Raw genomic sequence first — 20,949 nt, 5'->3', positions numbered from 1 at the left:
AACTTTTATCAAATATCTTGGTGCCAATACAACATGAGGAAAAGAGGTGGCGTTGTGTTGGTAAGAAGTTTGAATCCCAACTACATAGTCCCGGGTTCAGTCCCACTGTGTGGCACCTTTTACTGTAGCTCCAGGCTATCTTTTACTGTAGCCCCAGGCCAACTAAATCCCTGTGAGTAGATTTCGTGGACAGAAACTGAAATAATCAGGGTGTATACACACACACACACATTTCTGTGTGTGTATGCATGTATGTGTGTGTCTGTGTTTGATTCCATTACCTCTTGAAAACCGGTGTTGGGTTGTTTACGTCCCTGTAATAGCGTTTCGGTTTAAAAGACCGCCAGAGTAAGTACCAGGCTTAAAACAAAAATAGGTACTGGGGTCGATTTGTTCGACTAAGACCCATCAAGGCGGTGGCCCAGCATTGCGCAATCCAAGGCGGCGAGCTGGCAGAATCGTTAGAACGCCAGACGAAATGCTTGGCGGTATTTCGTCTGCCGCTACGTTCTGAGTTCAAATTCCGCCGAAGTCGACTTTGCCTTTCATCCTTTCGGGGTCGATTAAGTTAAGTACCAGTTACGCACTGGGGTTGATATAACCGACTTAATCCCTTTGTCTGTCCTTGTTTAGCCCCTCTTTGTTACCAGATTTCTGATGAAATACTCTGTCTTTATTTCGATTAATTTTGGAAACGATAGAGAATTTAGTAAAAATAACTTAACTATTATTAACCCTTCCGTTATATTTCTGTTGAAAAATTCTGCCATTACCTTTATTAATTTTGAAAATAACGAATAACGTAGCAAAATAACTTTGCCATTATTAAGTGACTGTTTGAAACATAAATTAACATAATTTTTTTATAGATAGGCGCAGGAGTGGCTGTGTGGTAAGTAGCTTGCTTACCAACCACATGGTTCCGGGTTCAGTCCCCCTGCGTGTCACCTTGGGCAAGTGTCTTCTATTATAGCCTCGGGCCCACCAAAGCCTTGTGAGTGGATTTGGTAGACGGAAACTGAAAGAAGCCCGTCGTATAGATGTATATATATATATATATACATACATACATACATATATATATATATATATATATATATATATATATATATATATATATATAATATATATATATATACACATATATATATATATATATTATATATATATATATATATATATACGCGCGCGTGTGTGTGTCTGTGTTTGTCCCCTCAACATTGCTTGACAACCAATGCTGGTGTGTTTACGTCCCTGTAACTTAGCGGTTCTGCAAAAGAAACCTATAGAATAAGTACTAGGCATACAATGAATAAGTCCTGGGGTCGATTTGCTCGACTAAAGGTGGTGCTCCAGTATGGCCGCAGTCAAATGACTGAAACAAGTAAAAGAGTAAAAGCGAAAATTCTTAGATCAGTTTGAAACAAGATGCTTGTGTCATAGAACTAGAGGTAGTCACGGATGGGTTGAATCGACTTCTATAACGGTTACGTTGTTTTCTTTGACAAACTGTTGTTTTAAACACGATCGTATAATCTTGATCTTAATGCTGCTTTTCTTTCGTAGGGTGCTGTAGCTGGTGGAACCTTGGGAATTATCCTTCCACTGTGGATTAGCATTGGATCATACATGAATGACTCTCACAAATCCCCTCTACCGTTTCCAATCGACAAATGCAATATTTCAGATTTAATGGCCGCTGGTTACTTCAATGAAACCTTTGATGACTCACATTTGATTGAAGAACCGTACGTATATGAAATACAAGCAGTATCGTTGTTATTACAGTTTAGATCCAGTAAATCTATGATCTAAAGCCGTTCCAGCCATGATCTTAGAGATGATAGAATGAGATTTAAGGCAGATTTGGCTACTATTTCTGTTGTGTGGATGCTTCAGCTCATATTGTAATTAAGAAGTTTATTTCATAATTATCCGAACACTAGTTCGATCCTGCCTCGCAGCATTTTGCACATATGCCTGCCATTCTTGTCTCGGAGCGATCAAGTCTAATACAACCACCATAGCTTGTAACCTCTCTCACACTCACCCTCGTAAACTCCTAAGTGAAGCCAAATATTTTAAGGGAATTTAATAACTTCAGGGAATCCTTCAAAGAGTTTGTTAACAGAACTATTGCAAAAATCCCACAAACTACCAAATTTGTACCATACACACATCAGGATTCCTCTTAGATTCCTTTACTCATACAATGTGTGAAAACTTCTGACACCATGCCATAATGATACATCCTCATTACACCATGAGCGACAGACAAAGAAAATCTTCAATGTTTTTACTTAATATTTGGCCTACACAGTCTCATGTCTACCCCTTAATTACGCTTAATATTTTAGGGCTATAAACTACCTTACCTCTGATCAGCTTCGACTTTTCCACCGACTCTAAGCAAAGATTATATTGGAGCATTAGTTACCTACGTGGACGCTACTTCTGTCATTCAAGTGCATATCGTAGTTCACATGGAAAGGAAAGATATTCAACAGTGATTCATCTACACTACTATCGCTGGCTTACAGAAACATTGTGTCTATAGCTATTAACACGGCTCCTCTGATATAACTAGCTATGTATCCTCTTGTTTGTTCCCGGTTCCTTGGCGTATAGGTTCTCCACCTGGACGGGACGCCGGTCCGTCACAGGTGAGCTGCAAGATGCAGGAGGAAAGAGTGAGAGAAAGTTGTGGCAGCAAAAGAGTCAGCAGAAGTTCGCCATTACCTTCTGCCGGAGCCGCGTGGAGCTTAGGTGTTTCGCTCATAAACACACACATTGCCCGGTCTGAGATTCGAACCCGCGATCCCTCGACCGCAAGTCCGCTGCTCTAACCACTAGGCCATGTGCCTTCACGTATCCTCTTGCACGTACACTCAGTCTTTTCACTCCTCACTTATCTCACATTAAATGTTTTGCTTAATCATTATTCTCATATTTCAAGCCTTTGAAAATTCTTCTTGTCTAGACTTCCCAGTACAAGCGCCACCCAGCTCGCTCATATCCAAACTCGCTAGTAGAGGAGAGCCTGAAAATGTCAAGGCTGCTTTTTTTCCTCCCTCCATTGACTAACGAATACAAAAAAGAACGAGTCATTATTCCCACCTAAACACAACCAAACGTCAATAACCTTTTTAGAATGTCTACATTCTTAAATATACATTTTATTATCAAACAACACTTAGATTATCAGGCGGAGGCAAAAAAAAACAAAGAAGACCGAAAAGAAAAATAGTGAGATTCCAAGAAGTCTGCTGATGGAGGTATCAAATGTAAACAAGTTGATGGTTTCAAATTTTGGCACAAAACCGGCAATTTCGGGAGAGGAGTAATTCGATTACATGGAGCCCAATTCTGAACTAGTACTTATTTTATCGACCCCGAAGGATGAAAACAAAACAACCTCGGCGGAATTTGAACTCAGAATGTAAAGCTGGACGAAACGTGGTTAAGCATTTAGCCCGGTGTGCTAACGATTCCTATTTCTTTACTACCCACAAGGGGCTAAACACAGAGGGGACAAACAAGGACAGACAAAGGGATTAAGTCGGTTACATCGACCCCAGTGCGTAACTGGTACTTAATTTAGCGACCCCCGAAAGGATGAAAGGCAAAGTCGACCTCGGCGGAATTTGAACTCAGAACGTAGCGGCAGACGAAATACCTATTTTTTTACTACCCACAAGGGGCTAAACACAGAGAGGACAAACAAGGACATACAAACGGATTAAGTCGATTATATCGACCCCAGTGCGTAACTTGGTACTTAATTTATCGACCCCGAAAGGATGAAAGGCAAAGTCGACCTCGGCGGAATTTGAACTCAGAACGTAACGGCAGACGAAATACCGCTAAGCATTTCGCCCGGCGTGCTAACGTTTCTGCCAACTCGGTTGCCTTATGCAACCAAATAAATGCCAACAATTGTTTATCACGTAAACAAATATATTTCTTGATATCTCACTTTCAAATGTTTTAACATAAAAACTTATAGATATCAATAACATTTGGTACATTAATATAAAATATATTTACTATTCCGTTCTTATATTAAGAAATTGTAATTTCACCATTCTAGCACCGCACACTTTGTGAGTCTGAATTATGAAATAGGCTGAAAAAATAGATTGAATCCTACGATGACTTATTTCTTCTTTTTTTTTCTATATTTCCAAACAAATATTCATTTATATGTTTACATTTGACTATCACGCTAAATGTCTAATTTTTTTTATTTATTTCAGAGCAGGAATCCAAAAGATGTATAAACTCTCATATCTTTGGTATTCATCTCTTGGTATCATTGGCTGTGTAACTATAGGATTAGTTGTAAGTCTACTAACAGGTAATAGCAAGTGACATCTTCAAACGCAGTAAACAGCTTATTAAGAAAATTACTATAGCAGTTTTTTAAAGCGCTTATGCGTTAGTTTTGGAAAAATTTGTTGAAGTAAATATTATTCAATTTAGCATACATCATGGCAGGTGATGCTACGTTGCTTTCTTTAAAAAAAAAGAAACAAAACAAAGAAGAAAAACAAAGATGAAGCTGGTGCCAACCTGTTGTAGACGAATTGCAGTTCCAGTCTTCGAAGATACAATCAATAATTCAACTACTGCTTTGCAGAGAGGGAGAGAGAGAGAGAGAAGAGAGAGAGAGAGAGAGAGAGAGAGACTCACATACACATTTGTATATATGTATGCATGTGTATGTATGTACGCATATACGTACACACATACATACAGACAAACACACATACACACACGCACACACACGCACGCACATATACATTGGCACACACATATATGGTGCAAAAATAATAAGGAACATGCAGACGAGGTGAAACAAACAATGTATTAAGTTTGTGTTCAGGAAAATAGAAGGAAAAGTCTTTTACGTTTGGAGCATACGCACGTCTCCAGAAAGAATAGACGAGGAGAGAAAAAATATAGAGAGAAAAGAACATGTCCCATTTTGACGGTCATCGCATGCTGAAATGACCGGATGAGGAAGAGGTTGCTAGAGGCGTGAGTGGTGGAGGGCATAACTATGAACGTGACATATGTGTATAAGGACGTGCGTGTCTGTATATGAAGCAAATGTGTGCAGCTATACTCTGTGTGTTAGTGTATGCATGTGTCTTGTGTGTACATGTTTTCTCTTTATGTGTGTATGAGGCTATCGAACTTATGTGTGTGTAAATGTGCGCGTGTGTGTGAAGCTATTGTGTGCGTGTATATTGCGTGTATGTGTGCATACGTGTCTGTGTATGCAGCTATCAGACATATGTGTGTGCATACTTGTGTGTGTGTGCATACTTGTGTGTGTGCATACTTGTGTGTGTGTATGAAACTATTGTGTGGGTGAATATTAAGTGTGTTTATGCGAGTGTGTGTATATGTGTGTGTGGAGTGTGCATGTCCCTGTCCTCTGTGTGTGTGTGTCTGTGTATGAGGCTAGCAGATATATGTGTGAGTTTACAAGGGCACGAGTGTGTATGAAGCTATCGCGTGTGTGTGTACCGTATGTGTGCATAAATGAGCGTGTACGAGTGTGCCTGTCTGCTGTTTTCAATTTGTGCGTGTATGTAAAAGAGGATGTTATGCGTGTTATGCTGAATAGAGGTATCAAGAGGAACAGAGGTGACAAAAGCATCAGGTGTTGGAAAGTGTAGATGTGTTATATACATTTGCTGCTATAAGTGTGAAGATGGGAAACGCAGGGGACTGTAATGGAAGGGTGGTTGACAGTGTGTGAGAAGTAGGAAGGAAGAACGTGTGCGCGCGCATGTTTGTATGCTGTTTGAACGTGATAGCGTGTGTGATGTTGAGTAATGAGTTCAACGTTGGTGAGCCATGAGGTAAGACTATGTCTCAAAGTCAGGGTTGTCGCTACAGAACTGTGCGTAAACTGGTACTTTATTTATCGACCCTGAAAGAATGAAAGGCAAAGTCGACCTCGGCGGAATTTGAAACTCAGAACGTAGCGGCAGACAAAATACCTATTTCTTTACTACCCACATGGGCTAAACACAGAAAAGACAAACAAGGACAGACAAACGGATTAAGTCGATTACATCGACCCCAGTGCGTAACTGGTACTTAATTTATCGACCCCGAAAGGATGAAAGGCAAAGTCGACCTCGGCGGAATTTGAACTCAGAACGTAGCGGCAGACGAAATACCGCTAAGTATTTCGCCTGGCGTTCTAACGATTCTGCCAGCTCGCCGCCTTGGATTGCGCAATGCTGGACCACCGCCTTGATGGGTCTTAGTCGAACAAATCGACCCCAGTACCTATTTTTGTTTTAAGCCTGGTACTTACTCTGCCGGTCTTTTAAACCGAAAAGTAGGAAATGGGTCGTAGGCGGTGTGTAAGGTGAGGGGAGCAGAAGCTGAGATCAAACTGGGAGTCTGTGGGCTTGCAGTAAATGACAGAATTGTTTGAGAGTCAGGCAAAATGCTTAGCGTCGTTTCTTCTAGTTCTCTACGTTCTGAGTTCAAATACCGTCGAAATCAGCCAAGCCGTTCATCAATTCCCTAAAATAAAGCACCGATCACCTACTGAGATCGATGTAATCGACTTATATCCTCCTCTAAAATTGCTGGCTTTGAGCCAAAATTGGAAAGAATTATCATTGCTGTTACTCTTTTACTTGTTTCAGTCATTTGACTGTGGCCATGCTGGAGCACCGCATTTAGTCGAGCAAATCGACCTCAGGACTTATTCTTTGTAAGCCTAGTACTTATTCTATCGGTCTTATTTGCCGAACCGCTAAGTGACGGGAACGTAAACACACCAGCATCGGTTGTCAAGCGATGTTGGGGGACAAACGCAGACACACAATCATACACACACACACACACACACACATATATATATATTATATATATATATATATATACATATACATATATACGACGGGCTTCTTTTAGTTTCCGTCTGCCAAATCCACTCACAAGGCTTTGGTTGGCCCGAGGTTATAGTAAAAAACCACTTGCCTTAAGTGCCACGCAGTGGGACTAAACCTTGAACCATGTAGTTCGTAAGCAAGCTACTTACCACACAGTCACTCCCCCGCCTGTTGATGTTGCTATCATTTTTATTTAGGTAGCGAGCTGGCAGAATCGCTAGCACACTGGACAAAATACTTGACAGCATTTTGTCCGGCTCTTTACGTTCTGAGTTCAAATTCTGCCAAGGTCGACTTTGCTTTCGTCCTTTTAGGAGTCAATAATATAAGTTCCAGTTGAGTACTGGGTTCGATGTAATCGACTTACACTACCCTCAAAATTGCAGGCCTTGTGCAAAAATTTGAAAGCATTATCATTTAGGCAGCGAGCAAGCAGAATCGTTAGCACGCTGGACAAAGTGTTCGGCGATGTTATGTCCGACTATTTGCGTACTAAGTAGTTTGTTCCTTCTCGAGCCATGCCTAGCTCATAAGGGCCGGTCTCCTGGTTTCCTTGGCGTATAGGTTCCCCACCTGGACGGGACGCCGGTGAGTTGCAAGATGCAAGGAGGAAAGAGTGAGAGAAAGTTGTGGCGAAAGAGTCAGCAGAAGTTCGCCATTACCTTCTGCTGGAGCCGCGTGGAGCTTAGGTGTTTCGCTCATAAGCACACACATCGCCCGGTCTGGGATTCGAACCCACGATCCCGCGACCGCGTGTCCGCTGCTCTAACCACTAAGCCATGTGCCTCCACTGTCCTAAGAAGTGGGGGCGATATAATCGCAAAACTTCAGGTCTTCAGCATGTATTAGACTCTGGCAGAATCGTTAGCGAGACGGAAAAATTATAAACAGCGCTTCTTCCGGCTATTTGCGTTCTTAGTTCAAATACCACCGATGTCAATTCTTATTTATTGTTTCTTTAAATCAACACATGTGTTTGTTTCTCTCTGAACCACATTATTTTTCTTTAATTAGAAACTGATTTCCTCTCTTAAAGAATTTATTATTTTTAAAGGAAGATTTAAAGGAAGGCGCAGGAGTGGCTGTGTGGTAAGTAGCTTGCTAACCAACCACATGGTTGCGGGTTCAGCCCCACTGCGTGGCATCTTGGGCAAGTGTCTCCTGCTATAGCCCCGGGCCGACCAATGCCTTGTGAGTGGATTTGGTAGACGGAAACTGAAAGAAGCCTGTCGTATATATGTATAAATATATATATATGTGTGTGATTGTGTGTCTGTATTTGTCCCCCTAGCATTGCTTGACAACCGATGCTGGTGTGTTTACGTCCCCGTCACTTAGCGGTTCAGCAAAAGAGACCGATAGAATAAGTACTGGGCTTACAAAGAATAAGTCCCGGGGTCGATTTGCTCGACTAAAGGCTGTGCTCCAGCATGGCCGCAGTCAAATGACTGAAACAAGTAAAAGAGTAATTTACACCTGATTAATTACTTTTCTCGGTCTCCACTCACATCACCTCACCACCATTGTAACCAATCAGAGAAGACGTTAAGGCTAGCACTGTGCAATATATGCATTACCTTTAGTGCACTTATCAGTATTTTACCTAACATCAAAATAAATATCAAATGGAAATTGTAGTTGTGATACCTGTGCCGGTGGCACGTAAAAAGCACCATCCGAACGTGGCCGATGCCAGCGCCGCCTTGACTGGCTTCTGTGCCGGTGGCACGTAAAAAGCACCAACCGATCGTGGCCGCTGCCAGCCTCCCCTGGCACCTGTGCCGGTGGCACATAAAAAGCACCCACTACACTCACAGAGTGGTTGGCGTTAGGAAGGGCATCCAGCTGTAGAAACACTGCCAGATCAGACTGGAGCCTGGTGCAGCCTCCTGACTTCCCAGACCCCGGTCGAACCGTCCAACGCGTGCTAGCACGGAAAACGGACGTTAAACGATGATGATGATGATGATGATGATGATGATGATGATGATGAAGACACTTAGTATAATTCATGTCTTTAAGTTCAGGGGTTTCGTAAATGGATTTTCTTCCTCAGTTTCTTTTTTTTCTAGTATACTTTGGATCTATAAAGCTTTCAAAATAGAAACGGATTAAAGTAAGAAAATACACGTAATCTGCTTGAGAACTGCTAAAACCTTTCTGCATACTTATATGGCCTAATCATGTTCTACCTTAATGCCGTAAACATCAATGATTTGTTTACTACTGCAGGACCAAATAAAGCAAGTGACGTAGATCCAAAATACCTAATGCCGATATTTGATCGTATTTGCTGTGATTTGCCAAAGTTTTTAAAAAGGAAATTCCGATACAGATTCAACACAATGTCTCCTGAGGTATGTACTTTAGAAAATTCTTTCTTTTTTCCCTTCTTTCTATTTCTCTTTAATTACACTATAATTTCGAGGATTGTAGAGGCGCAATAGCCCAGTGGTTAGGGCAGCGGACTCGCGGTCGTAGAATCGCGGTTTCGATTCCCAGACCGGGCGTTGTGAGTGTTTATTGAGCAAAAACACCTAAAGCTGCACGAGGCTCCGGCAGGGGATGGTGGTGATCCCTGCTGTACTCTTTCACCACAACTTTCTTTCACTCTTACTTCCTGTTTCTGCAGTACCTGTATTTCAAAGGGCCGGCCTTGTCACTCTCTGTGTCACGCTGAATATCCCCGAGAACTACGTTAAGGGTACACGTGTCTGTGGAGTGCTCAGTCACTTACACGTTAATTTCACGAGCAGGCTGTTCCGTTGATTTGGATCAACCGGAACCCTCGTCGTCGTAACCGACGGAGTGCTTCCATATCCAATTTCGAGGATTAGTATTAGACTGGTGAGCATAAAGTCGGTGCATCGATATCTGAACAGAGTGGTACGTTTAGCCCTTGAGCGGAGCATTTCATTCCACATATTTCCTGTATACTCAGCAGAAAAGAGAGTACTCACCCACCAAGTGCTCGTGCGGCTCTCTTTCTCCCTCCGACACTCCCTCCAGCTCTCACATCCAAGATGTTCTGTTGGCTCCAGGGCTGAATGATCGGGGGAATCGTATACATCCCTACGCAACTACACAAGAGCCCTAAAACACTTAGCAAAAAGATTGGACAGGTTTTCATATCATTGCCAATTCCAAATAACTGTCTTAATAGTAGCAATATTACTTTGATTTCTTTACTATTTGGGGGGATCCTTACACAAACTCCAGGATCTTTTCCACACTACGTTTTCGTACACAATCCATTTTTTCATCACCAGTCACAGGTTGTTTCAAAAGAGGCATGCTTCCACTCTGTTTGAAAAGCATATCACAAACGGAATACCGATCAAAGCAATTCTTTTCTAAGAGTTTGTGAGGGATCTATACACGTATAGCGAGAAATGTATCCTAGCTTCACTGGGTGTTCATGAGCCGTACATACTTTTATAAACTCCTCTGCGAGTTCTCTAGTTGTGATATTTGAGTTGTCTTCGATTTTTGCCTTCAAAACATTTTCATCCAGTTTTGAAGGTCTTCTACTGCGACTGTCATCTTCCAAGCTAAACTCTCCAGCTTTGAATTTCGTAAACCACCTTCAAACGGTTGATTCGCATACAGCATCATCACCATAAACTTCACAAATGTTTTTGATGTCTTTGCAGAATTTTCTCCTTTTCTAAAAAAAAAAAAAAAATGAAAGAAAAGCATTATGACGCGAATATGAAATTTTTGGTTATCCATTTCAAATGTCAATAAAGAGGAACCGAAATGAAAGATAAATCTATTTTTAGTATGTTCATAAATTTAAATTCTTTTAATGGTTTCAGTCATTGAGCATCGAAAGGGAGAAGTCAAAAGTCGACCTGGACTTACAAACATGTAAGCAGAGCGAACCGAAATACTATAAGGTAAGTTTGATTTGTTATGAGTTAAAGCTTGCCTACTTTTTAAAAATTTTATTTGTGTTTATCTTTTATCTTTTATCTTTTACTTGTTTCAGTCATTTGACTGCGGCCATGCTGGAGCACCGCCTTTAGTCGAGCAAATCGACCCCGGGACTTATTCTTTGTAAGCCCAGTACTTATTCTATCGGTCTCTTTTGCCGAACCGCTAAGTGACGGGGAGGTAAACACACCAGCATTTGGTGGTCAAGCAATGCTAGGGGGATAAACACAGACACACAAACACACACATAAATATATATATACATATATACGACAGGCTTCTTTCAGTTTCCGTCTACCAAATCCACTCACAAGGCATTGGTCGGCCCGGGGCTATAGCAGAAGACACTTGCCCAAGATGCCACGCAGTGGGACTGAACCCGGAACCATGTGGTTGGTTAGCAAGCTACTTACCACACAGCCACTCCTGCGCCTATGTGTTGTTTATGTGTGTGCGAAAATAAAATCTGGCGTTGGATTGACAGAATCAATAGAGCGTTGGATAAATTGTCTGGCGGTATTTAATTAAGACCTCTTACGTACCAAGTTCATATCTTGCCGAGGTCAATTTTACCTTATGATGCCTAGGGTTGATTAGATCCAGTATTAGTCAAGTATTGACCAATACTTGGCGGCGAGCTGGCAAACTCGTTAGCACGCCGGGCGAAATGCTTAGCGGTATTTCGTCTGCCGCTGCGTTCTGAGTTCTAATTCCGCCAAGGTCGACTTTGCCTTTCATCCTTTCGGGGTCGATAAATTAAGTACAGTTACGCACTGGGGTCGATGTAATCGACTTAATACCTATGTCTGTCCTTGTTTGCCCCCTCTGTGTTTAGCCCTTTGTGGGTAGTAAAGAAATAAGTATTTCGTTTGCCGCTACGTTCTGAGTTCAAATTCCGCCGAGGTCGACTTTGCCTTTCATCCTTTCGGAGTCGATAAATTAAGTACCAGTTACGCACTGGGGTCGATATAATCGACTTAATCCGTTTGTCCCCTCTGTGTGTAGCCCTTTGTGGGCAGTAAAGAAAGAAATAAGTATTAGTCAAATAATAATAAAAAACATATAAAAATATATAAATTTTGGCTTTTAGTTCCTGTCAAAAGTTATATAGGGCAGTGGATTGCAAGAGTCCTTAGAGGACAAAATGATTTGTAGCATCTGTTCCGAGCTCGATTCCTGTTACTATATGTGGGATCTTTTCGGTTTGACTGGCAGTTTTTAAAAATAATTTCCACGTAACTAAACACTTTTAAACTTCGTATACTAGTAGAATGTGTTTATAAAACATCTTTTTCTCTCGGCTTTATTGAGAAAATTCTATAGTTTGTAAGATATTTGTTGTTTTTTTCTTCAATTTCTGCAATTTCAACCAATCAATGACGTCTATTGAAGTGAAAACATTCTGTGCCGTATGAATATGTCCCTCGTTTATGAAACAGATTGGGTTTATTTACATTTCTGAAGAAAAAAAAGATACCCTTCCCCCCATCCCTAACCTTAACCCTAACTAACCCTAACCTTAACTAACCCTAACCCTAAAACAGATTGAAATGCAATAGATCGATACTAGGGTCATAATTATGGGTGACAATTTCATATGACACCGTTAGAAAAAAAAACTGCCGTTCAAACCGAAAAGATCCCTATATGTGTATGTATCTACCTCTGTCTGTATGTATGTGTGTATGCATGTATACATGTATGTATGGCTTACATTCAAGAAGCTAGCAAGGTGTGTTGTGGGTTGATGCCAGAGCCACCTGCACGGTGTGAATTTATTGCAGTAGCAGATTGGCACCTGCTTTGTTTATATTATCGAAACTTCTAGAAAACAAAAGAGGAATTGAAAATTTGGCACCTGCTCCGAGATATTCAGTTTGGTAAGATTTCCAGGTATGGCTCGCTAAAGTTGGTGCATATGTACTCGATATATACGTGTGGGGGGTTGTGTGTGTGTATGTGTGTGTGTACGTGCGTGCATGTTTGTGTGTATGTGTATGCATATGTGTTCATGTGCGTGTCTGTGTGTGAGCGTATGCATGTGTGTGTTCATGCGCATGTGTGCGCATGCATATGTGTGTGCGTGTGTTGTGTGTTGTGTGTGTGTGTGTGTGCATGTGTGTGCATGTTTGTGTGTATGTGTATGCATGTGTGAGCATGTGCGTGTCTGTGTGTGAGCGTATGCATGTGTGTGTTCGGCCGCATGTGTGTGCATGCATATGTGTGTGCGTGTGTTGTGTGTTGTGTGTGTGTGTGTGTGTGTGCGTGTGTGTGCACGTTTGTGTGTATGTGTATGCATGTGTGAGCATGTGCGTGGCTGTGTGTGAGCGTATGCACGTGTGTGTTCGGCCGCATGTGTGCGCATGCATATGTGTGTGCGTGTGTTGTGTGTTGTGTGTGTGTGTGTGTGTGCGTGTGTGTGCACGTTTGTGTGTATGTGTATGCATGTGTGAGCATGTGCGTGTCTGTGTGTGAGCGTATGCACGTGTGTGTTCGTGCGCATGTGTGTGCATGCATATGTGTGTGCGTGTGTGTGTGTGTGCATGTGTGTGCATGTTTGTGTGTATGTGTATGCATGTGTGAGCATGTGCGTGGCTGTGTGTGAGCGTATGCACGTGTGTGTTCGTGCGCGCGTGTGTGTGCGCATGTATGTATACATGTGCAAGTGTGTTCATGCATATGTGTGTGTGTGTGTGTGTGTGTGTGTGTGTGCAGCCTTAACCCTTTAGCATTCAGATTACCCTATCAAATGTTTGTCAATTCACACTGTTTTGAATTAATCATGCATTATCTTCGTAGCCTCGAGCCTTCAATGACGTCATTGCTTACTTTTAGATTGACCTTCTGGGATAGACACGAGAGGTCAGATCTTACCGGTTTTAACATAAAACAGGTAGAATATTTGGGCTGGATATGATCGGTGTAAAAGGTCCCTCTACCGATCAGTGCACTGGGTCCTATAGTATGTATTTACCCGTAGTAAACCACTCCTAAACCTGTAATACCCACTGGACAAGTCCCCAGTGTGCTTCTGCCTAAAGACAGTACTGTATGTGTGCAATTATGAATATATTTATGTTTTTGCATGTATATATCTGTAGATAGGTACATACGTATGTGTCTGTAGACAGGTACATACGAACTGAAAACATGAGTATGAATATTTTTTTTTTATTTTTAATTGGCAAAAGTTAAAAACTGATGCAAGGGCCGAGTTTTGCGCACGGCGCTTCTCATGTGCCACGCACGAAACCCTCGGCCTTGACACACTTTGCAACTTCTGCGAACTAGAAATTATAAATATATACATAAACTAGCAGTATCGCCCGGCGTTGCTCGGGTTTGTAAGGGAAATAACTATATAAGCATTTTTAGAGATGTAAAGTATAATAGCCATCTCAATATGGCTAACCACAAAGGGGGGGGGGGTGTTACTGTAGCTTTTTACGTTCTGAGATTTAATAATAAACTTTTAGAAAGTTACTTCCCTTATATATGCAAAAATGCATTAAAAATGGGAAAAATTGATGGTAAATTTATTTTAAAATCGTAGACTCATCGTAGACGCGCGCTAATACCCAGAAGGGCTCGATATGAATCACGACTATAAGATACCCGCTTTCGGTTAAACTGCACCGCAAAATGTGGGAGTAGTTAGGAATCTAAATTGTAGGAGACAGACAGCACACATCTTACTTTTATATACATAAATATGGATGGGATGTGCGTATGCGTATATTTCTATGTCTCTCTCTATGTTTGTTTCTCTTTTTTTCCTCTCATTCTCTCTTTCACGCCCTCTCTTTCTCTCTTTCTCGATATATACGTATGCATGTGTGTAAATGTGGAGGCAGAATGGCCCAGTGGTTAGGGCAGCGGACTCGTGGTCGGAGGATCGCGGTTTCGATTCCCAGACCGGGCGTTGTGTGTGTTTATTGAGCGAAAACACCTAAAGCTCTACGAAGCTCCGGCAGGAGGTGGTGGCGATCCCTACTGTACTCTTTCGCCACAACTTTCTCTCACTCTTCCTGTTTCTTGAGTAACGCTGTGATGGACTGGCGTCCCGTCCAGCTGGGGGAAACACATACGCCACAGAAACCGGGAAACCGGGCCCATGAGGCTGGCTAGGCTTGACAAGGGCGATGTTTTTATGTATGTAAATATGTAAGTACGTACGTACGTAGGTATATATAGCGTATTTTTAATGGCATACAAGTCGAATTCTTCAGAACTTAATTTGTAACCCACCTCCAAAAAGATAGGTCGACTGATACATGAAGTCAACTTTGGAAGACCAAAAATTCCATTTGAAATGCAGCAGGAATTGGAAAAACAGTGACGATGTCTGATTGTTTACGCTACATGTTTACATTATATACTACGCCGACTTGTACGCAAGGAAAGTACGTTTGTTATTTGTCTATATATGTATTTCCGTGGTATGAAACGCTGGAACAAACCAACACATGGTTCTCACACCATTTTACATATAATCACAGATAGCGACTTAGCTTGCGTCTGGCCTCGTTTCGGACACTAGGTACTGACGAGTCTCAAAAATGACGAAATACTAATGTCTACCGCTCCTGCAACGGGACATGATGCGAGTTATCTCGCTTGTCTGTGACTTTCAGGTATTTTAACACCAGGCGAATTAATGAGAATATACCTCTCTTACGCCTACAAACCGCAGCCTGCCCACGAACTGGCAAAACACATATCTTGTGCATGTGTGTTCTGTCTATATATATTGTGTTGTGGCCCCCTTCGGTCTTGACACTGACCATGGGCTTGCACCTAGAAAGTTACCCTCCCAGGCACAAGTCTGGGCAAGGTTGTTTATGGAAGACCAGCAGTCGCCCATGCATACCGGCCTTCCTTCTCCACACCACCAGTGTTATCCAAGGAAAAGGCAAAGTCCGATACAGCTTGGCACCTGTGACGCCGCAATTCATTTCCGCAGATGAGTGAACTGGAGCAACGTGAAGTAAAGTGTCTTGCTCAAGAACACAACACGCAGCCCGGTCCGGGATTCGAGCTCACAACCTCACGATCGTAAGCTCGACGCTCTAACCACTGAGCCATGTGCCTTCACTCTATATATATAGAGAGGGTGTCCATAAATTACCATTACTGTTTGGAAGATTCGGAAAAACACGAAAAGTGAAGATAACTCAGCAAAGTTTATTGGTAAACAAATAAAATTAAATTGAAACAGCAGAACACTTTCACATGGGCTTCATTGGTTTGCACGCAACACATCTAAACGATAATCGTGAAAGTTGTGAAAATAATTTACGAACACCCTCTATACGTATATATGAATGCATGTAAGGCGGCGAGCTGGCAGAAACGTTAGCGCGCAGGGCGAAATGCTTAGCGGTATTTCGTCTGTCGTTACGTTATGAGTTCGAATTCCGCCGAGGTTGACTTTGTCTTTCATCCTTTCGGGGTCGATAAATAAAGTACCAGTTACGCACTGGGGTCGATGTAATCGACTTAATCCGTTTGTCTGTCCTTGTTTGTCCCCTCTATGTTTAGCCCCTTGTGGGTAGTAAAGAAATATATATGTAAATGCATGAATGTAGTTGTTTGAAAGTAGTTGTTTGTAGTTGTTTGAAGAAAAAAACAACAAATATCTTACAAACTATAGAATTTTCTCAATAAAGTCAAGAGAAAAAGATGTTTTATAAACACATTCTACCAGTATACGAAGTTTAAAAGTGTTTAGTTACGTGGAAATTATTTTTAAAAACTGCCGTTCAAACCGAAAAGATCCCACTATTGGAACTAGCATAGACCAAAACAATCTAAACTAAAAGAATATCTATCAACTAAAAGATATTCCAAATCTTAACTGAAGTCCCGGTCTATTTTTAGACATAAGTAACAATTAATATAAAGTGTCTTAAATCTTTGTTCATATAAATAACTTTTTTTTTCTTATATTATTATAGCCCAACAAAGATGAAACTACTTTTGAAGTGGAAACTACAAAATCGATAAAAAAGAAATATTCTAAGAATTCAGATGGATTTGCGAATACTGAAAATTACTACTGTAATCCTGCTTTCTCTTCGATAAATGCCATTGATGGGCCAGAAACGTTTTAGTAGCTTATGACTCTTATATAGGCAAAGTACTGTAATGGAAGGTGGAGAATTATCACACGATATAATCGTAGCCATTTTGTGAATGTTTAGTCATATATAAAGTTTAATAAAAAAAAAGAAAATGAAAATTATTCCCATTGCACAAAGTACGTACTTTCTGATATGTACAGAGTTTTGTAACTGAAAGTTTGGTAAAATATTTTTTTATACTGGTTGCTAAAGAAACCTATGGATATCAGCGAATTCACAATGAAGTAGACCAACAATGATTAATAGAACAAGAAAAGGCTTTTAAAAACATAATACAAAAGGACGATAAATCAAAAGATTTTGCATTTCAAAATGTCTTCCTGATACGCAGTAATTTCACTTTTACATCTTAATGATTTTATTTACCTGGAAATTTATATAAAATTTAGTTGATTAACAAACTCTGTGTTTTGTTTCTATTTTCAGCTAATTCGGATCTTTTCGGTTTGAACGGCAGTTTTTTCTAGCGGTGTCATATGAAATTGTCACCCATAATTATAACCCTAGTATCGATCTATTGCATTTCAATCTGTTTTACGGTTAGGGTTAGGGTTAGGGGTGGGGGGAAGGGTATCTTTTTTTTTCTTCAGAAATGTAAATAAACCCAATCTGTTTCTTAAACGAGGGACATATTCATACGGCACAGAATGTTTTCACCTCAATAGACGTCATTGATTGGTTGAAATTGCAGAAATTGAAGAAAACAACAACAAATATCTTACAAACTATAGAATTTTCTCAATAAAGCCAAGAGAAAAAGATGTTTTATAAACACATTCTACCAGTATACGAATTTTAAAAGTGTTTAGTCACGTGGAAATTATTTTAAAAAACTGCCGTTCAAACCGAAAAGATCCGCTAATTCAAATTGTTAATAATTTTAAACTTTTTTTTCTTATCTTGATGTACCAGATACTTTCTGGAATTATTATGTGATTTTGCAATGACAGTGTTAATTCATTGTTATATTTGCAATCTTTTTATAAACCTGCCACTTTATCTATTGGCACGAATTCTTTAACTTTTATTCTTTTACTTTTTTCATTCACAAGACTGCCGATCGGGGAGATCACCTTAAGGAGTTCAGACGAACAAATTGATCCCCAAACTTATTTTCTGTTTTTAAAGTCTGGTACTTATTCTATCGGTTTCTTTTGCTGAAGCGATAAGTTACGGGAAAGTAAAGAAGCTGATACAACACACACACACACACACATACATACATCATACATACATACATACATACATACATACATACATACATACATACATACATACATACATACATATACGCATACATACATACATACACACACATACACACATACACACATACATATATACATACATACATGCATACATACATACATACATACATACATACACATACATACATACATACACACATACATACACACATACATATATACATACATACATACATACATACATATATGCATACATACATACATACATACATACATACATACATATACGCATACATACATACATACATACATACAGACAGACAGACAGACATACACACATACACACATACATATACATACATACAAACATACATACATATACATACATACATACACACACACATACATACATACATACATACATACATACATACATACATACATACATACATACATACATACATGAGGTCCCAATCACTCTTCCTATAATCTAAAAGCGCATGCTCAGAACAAGCCTATTCCTTCGAGCCATGTATCTCTCAACGAATCTGCTGGAAGGCAAAACTTTGCCCCTCTCATCCGCAGTTTTTTTGTCAAGCGAAACCTGAAAAGTATCTGTCTTCAGCCCTTGTAGTCTCATCTCCACTATGTTGTTGTTGTGTATTCAAACTCAACCTTCGTTATGTAGTAGGGATGAGGCCATTATGTTTTCTAAGCGACCTCTTCCTCTTCCCGGTCACTTCAGCGTGCGATGACCGGCTAAATGGGACATGTTTGTTCTTTTCATTGCCGAGTATGTCTTTATTATTCGTTTGAGACGGTGGAACCAAGATTCTCAACATATTCGACTTCGTGGTCGCTTGAAGTAAAAATGTATTGGCCTATCACACATGGAAAGTTAAAACAAAATCATTCTGAAGCTTAAAATTTCGAAAACAATATTCCCAGAAAACTATTGATTACATAGTTTTCCATTAATTGTAAATAATGAAAAACAAGCTCTTTACTTTTCTCAAGCCTTAGATAAAATTTTCTTCACACTTAGAATATATGTATCATTTTATAACCTGTGTCACTGTTTGAGGCCTTTATAGTAGATGTGGACCACTGAAGGAGATTTAGATGCTAGAGGGCGCAAACGAAAAAAAACTTCAGATTAAATATTGTTGGTGAACGTTTCAAAGCAATCACAAATTGTGCACGAGTTCAGATCATAAGGGTGACTGATATTAGAAAGAAACCAATAAAACATTAGCTACATGAAAATATCATATCATCTGACTAACTTCACTCGAGCCACACCACTGGCCGTGCCAAATATGGGAAGGTTTTCTATCACACCCTAAATTTGCAGAAGGTCGAGCAATTACAGACATCCCTATTGACCAGAATACTATTTAATAATAATAATAATAATAATGATAATAATAATAATAATAATAATAATAATAATAATAATAATAATAATAATAATAATAATAATAATGCAGTACCAGGCAGTGGCTCTCGTGGCTGCTGATCTTAACTGATTGGAAGTGTTATCATGTACGTTGTTTTGTCTTGGTATAAAAGATGGGCTACAGCAAATATTCTGCTCAATACCACAGATTTGCTTGTCAGTTGTTTGACCATAACCAGTTGAGCATGTCCCTTAGTGGCTGACGATATGTGTATCTCTGATCACGAACAGAAGTAGTGGGGGAGCATCATAGCCATGTATTGAGAGGGATTCTTTGGGGTTTGAATAATTCACCTCTGGAAACATGGGTGGTTCTTTCAACATCCTTAAACAACCCTTATTCAGAGACCTTTTGAGCGGGATGGGCTACTCGACCTGAAGAAAATTCTAACTGGGCCCCACCTGCAAGGTCATGTGCTGTTTATCTTGATATGAGATGACCTTGTTGCGCACATATGGTTGTGATGCATGTGCCTGGTGTACCCTCACCAGATGGGTAGTCATGATGGGTATATTGGCTTCGTATATTTTACCCCAGTGCCATTTTGATGGCAGACACTGCTTTCTCACTCATAATAATAATAATAATAATAATAATAATAATAATAATAATGTAAGTCTAAATCATTTTAATCTGTGAACATTAAAAGTACTTTTAAATCTACATAATAACAAACACCTTTTGCTGTCACCTTAGGATCACACTACCATCTTAACTTCAAATTACTTTTAGCACAAACTTTTAATTTGCTTATGTTTTGAGAGACATTCTTAGAATAATACTCTGTGCAATCCAAAAATATGGTACCCTGTCATAATACCGAACTGAACTGCTAACTTGTCGCTTGAGGTTTCTAGATGAGATTTAGAGTCAACTTGTACAATACAAAACAAAAGCCAATCATAATAATAATAATAATAAAATAATAATAATGCAGTACCAGGCAGTGGCTCTCGTGGCTGCTGATCTTAACTGATTGGAAGTGTTATCATGTACGTTGTTTTGTCTTGGTATAAAAGATGGGCTACAGCAAATATTCTGTTCAATACCACAGATTTGCTTGTCAGTTGTTTGACCATAACCAGTTGAGCATGTCCCTTAGTGGCTGACGATATGTGTATCTCTGATCACGAACAGAAGTAGTGGGGGAGCATCATAGCCATGTATTGAGAGGGATTCTTTGGGGTTTGAATAATTCACCTCTGGAAACATGGGTGGTTCTTTCAACATCCTTAAACAACCCTTATTCAGAGACCTTTTGAGCGGGATGGGCTAC

The 20,949-nt window shown here is 40.1% G+C and overlaps 1 protein-coding gene across 1 annotated transcript in view; it reads left to right on the top strand.

Annotated features, from left to right (window-relative positions):
* LOC115216560 (sodium-coupled monocarboxylate transporter 2-like) overlaps window positions 1-17,369 on the top strand; it is a 56,307-nt gene extending 38,938 nt beyond the window's left edge. The window contains 5 exon segments of the mRNA XM_029786025.2: window positions 1,567-1,748; window positions 4,257-4,357; window positions 9,159-9,283; window positions 10,745-10,825; window positions 16,820-17,369. Coding sequence (XP_029641885.1) covers window positions 1,567-1,748; window positions 4,257-4,357; window positions 9,159-9,283; window positions 10,745-10,825; window positions 16,820-16,975 — 645 coding nt within the window. The 3' untranslated portion in view covers window positions 16,976-17,369.
* Window positions 17,370-20,949: the final 3,580 nt, after the last annotated feature.

The sequence above is a fragment of the Octopus sinensis genome, linkage group LG10, assembly GCF_006345805.1.
Source record: "Octopus sinensis linkage group LG10, ASM634580v1, whole genome shotgun sequence".
Lineage (NCBI taxonomy): Eukaryota > Metazoa > Mollusca > Cephalopoda > Octopoda > Octopodidae > Octopus > Octopus sinensis.
Note: the sequence above shows the minus strand (reverse complement) of the source record. Positions and strands in the feature narration are given on the sequence as shown.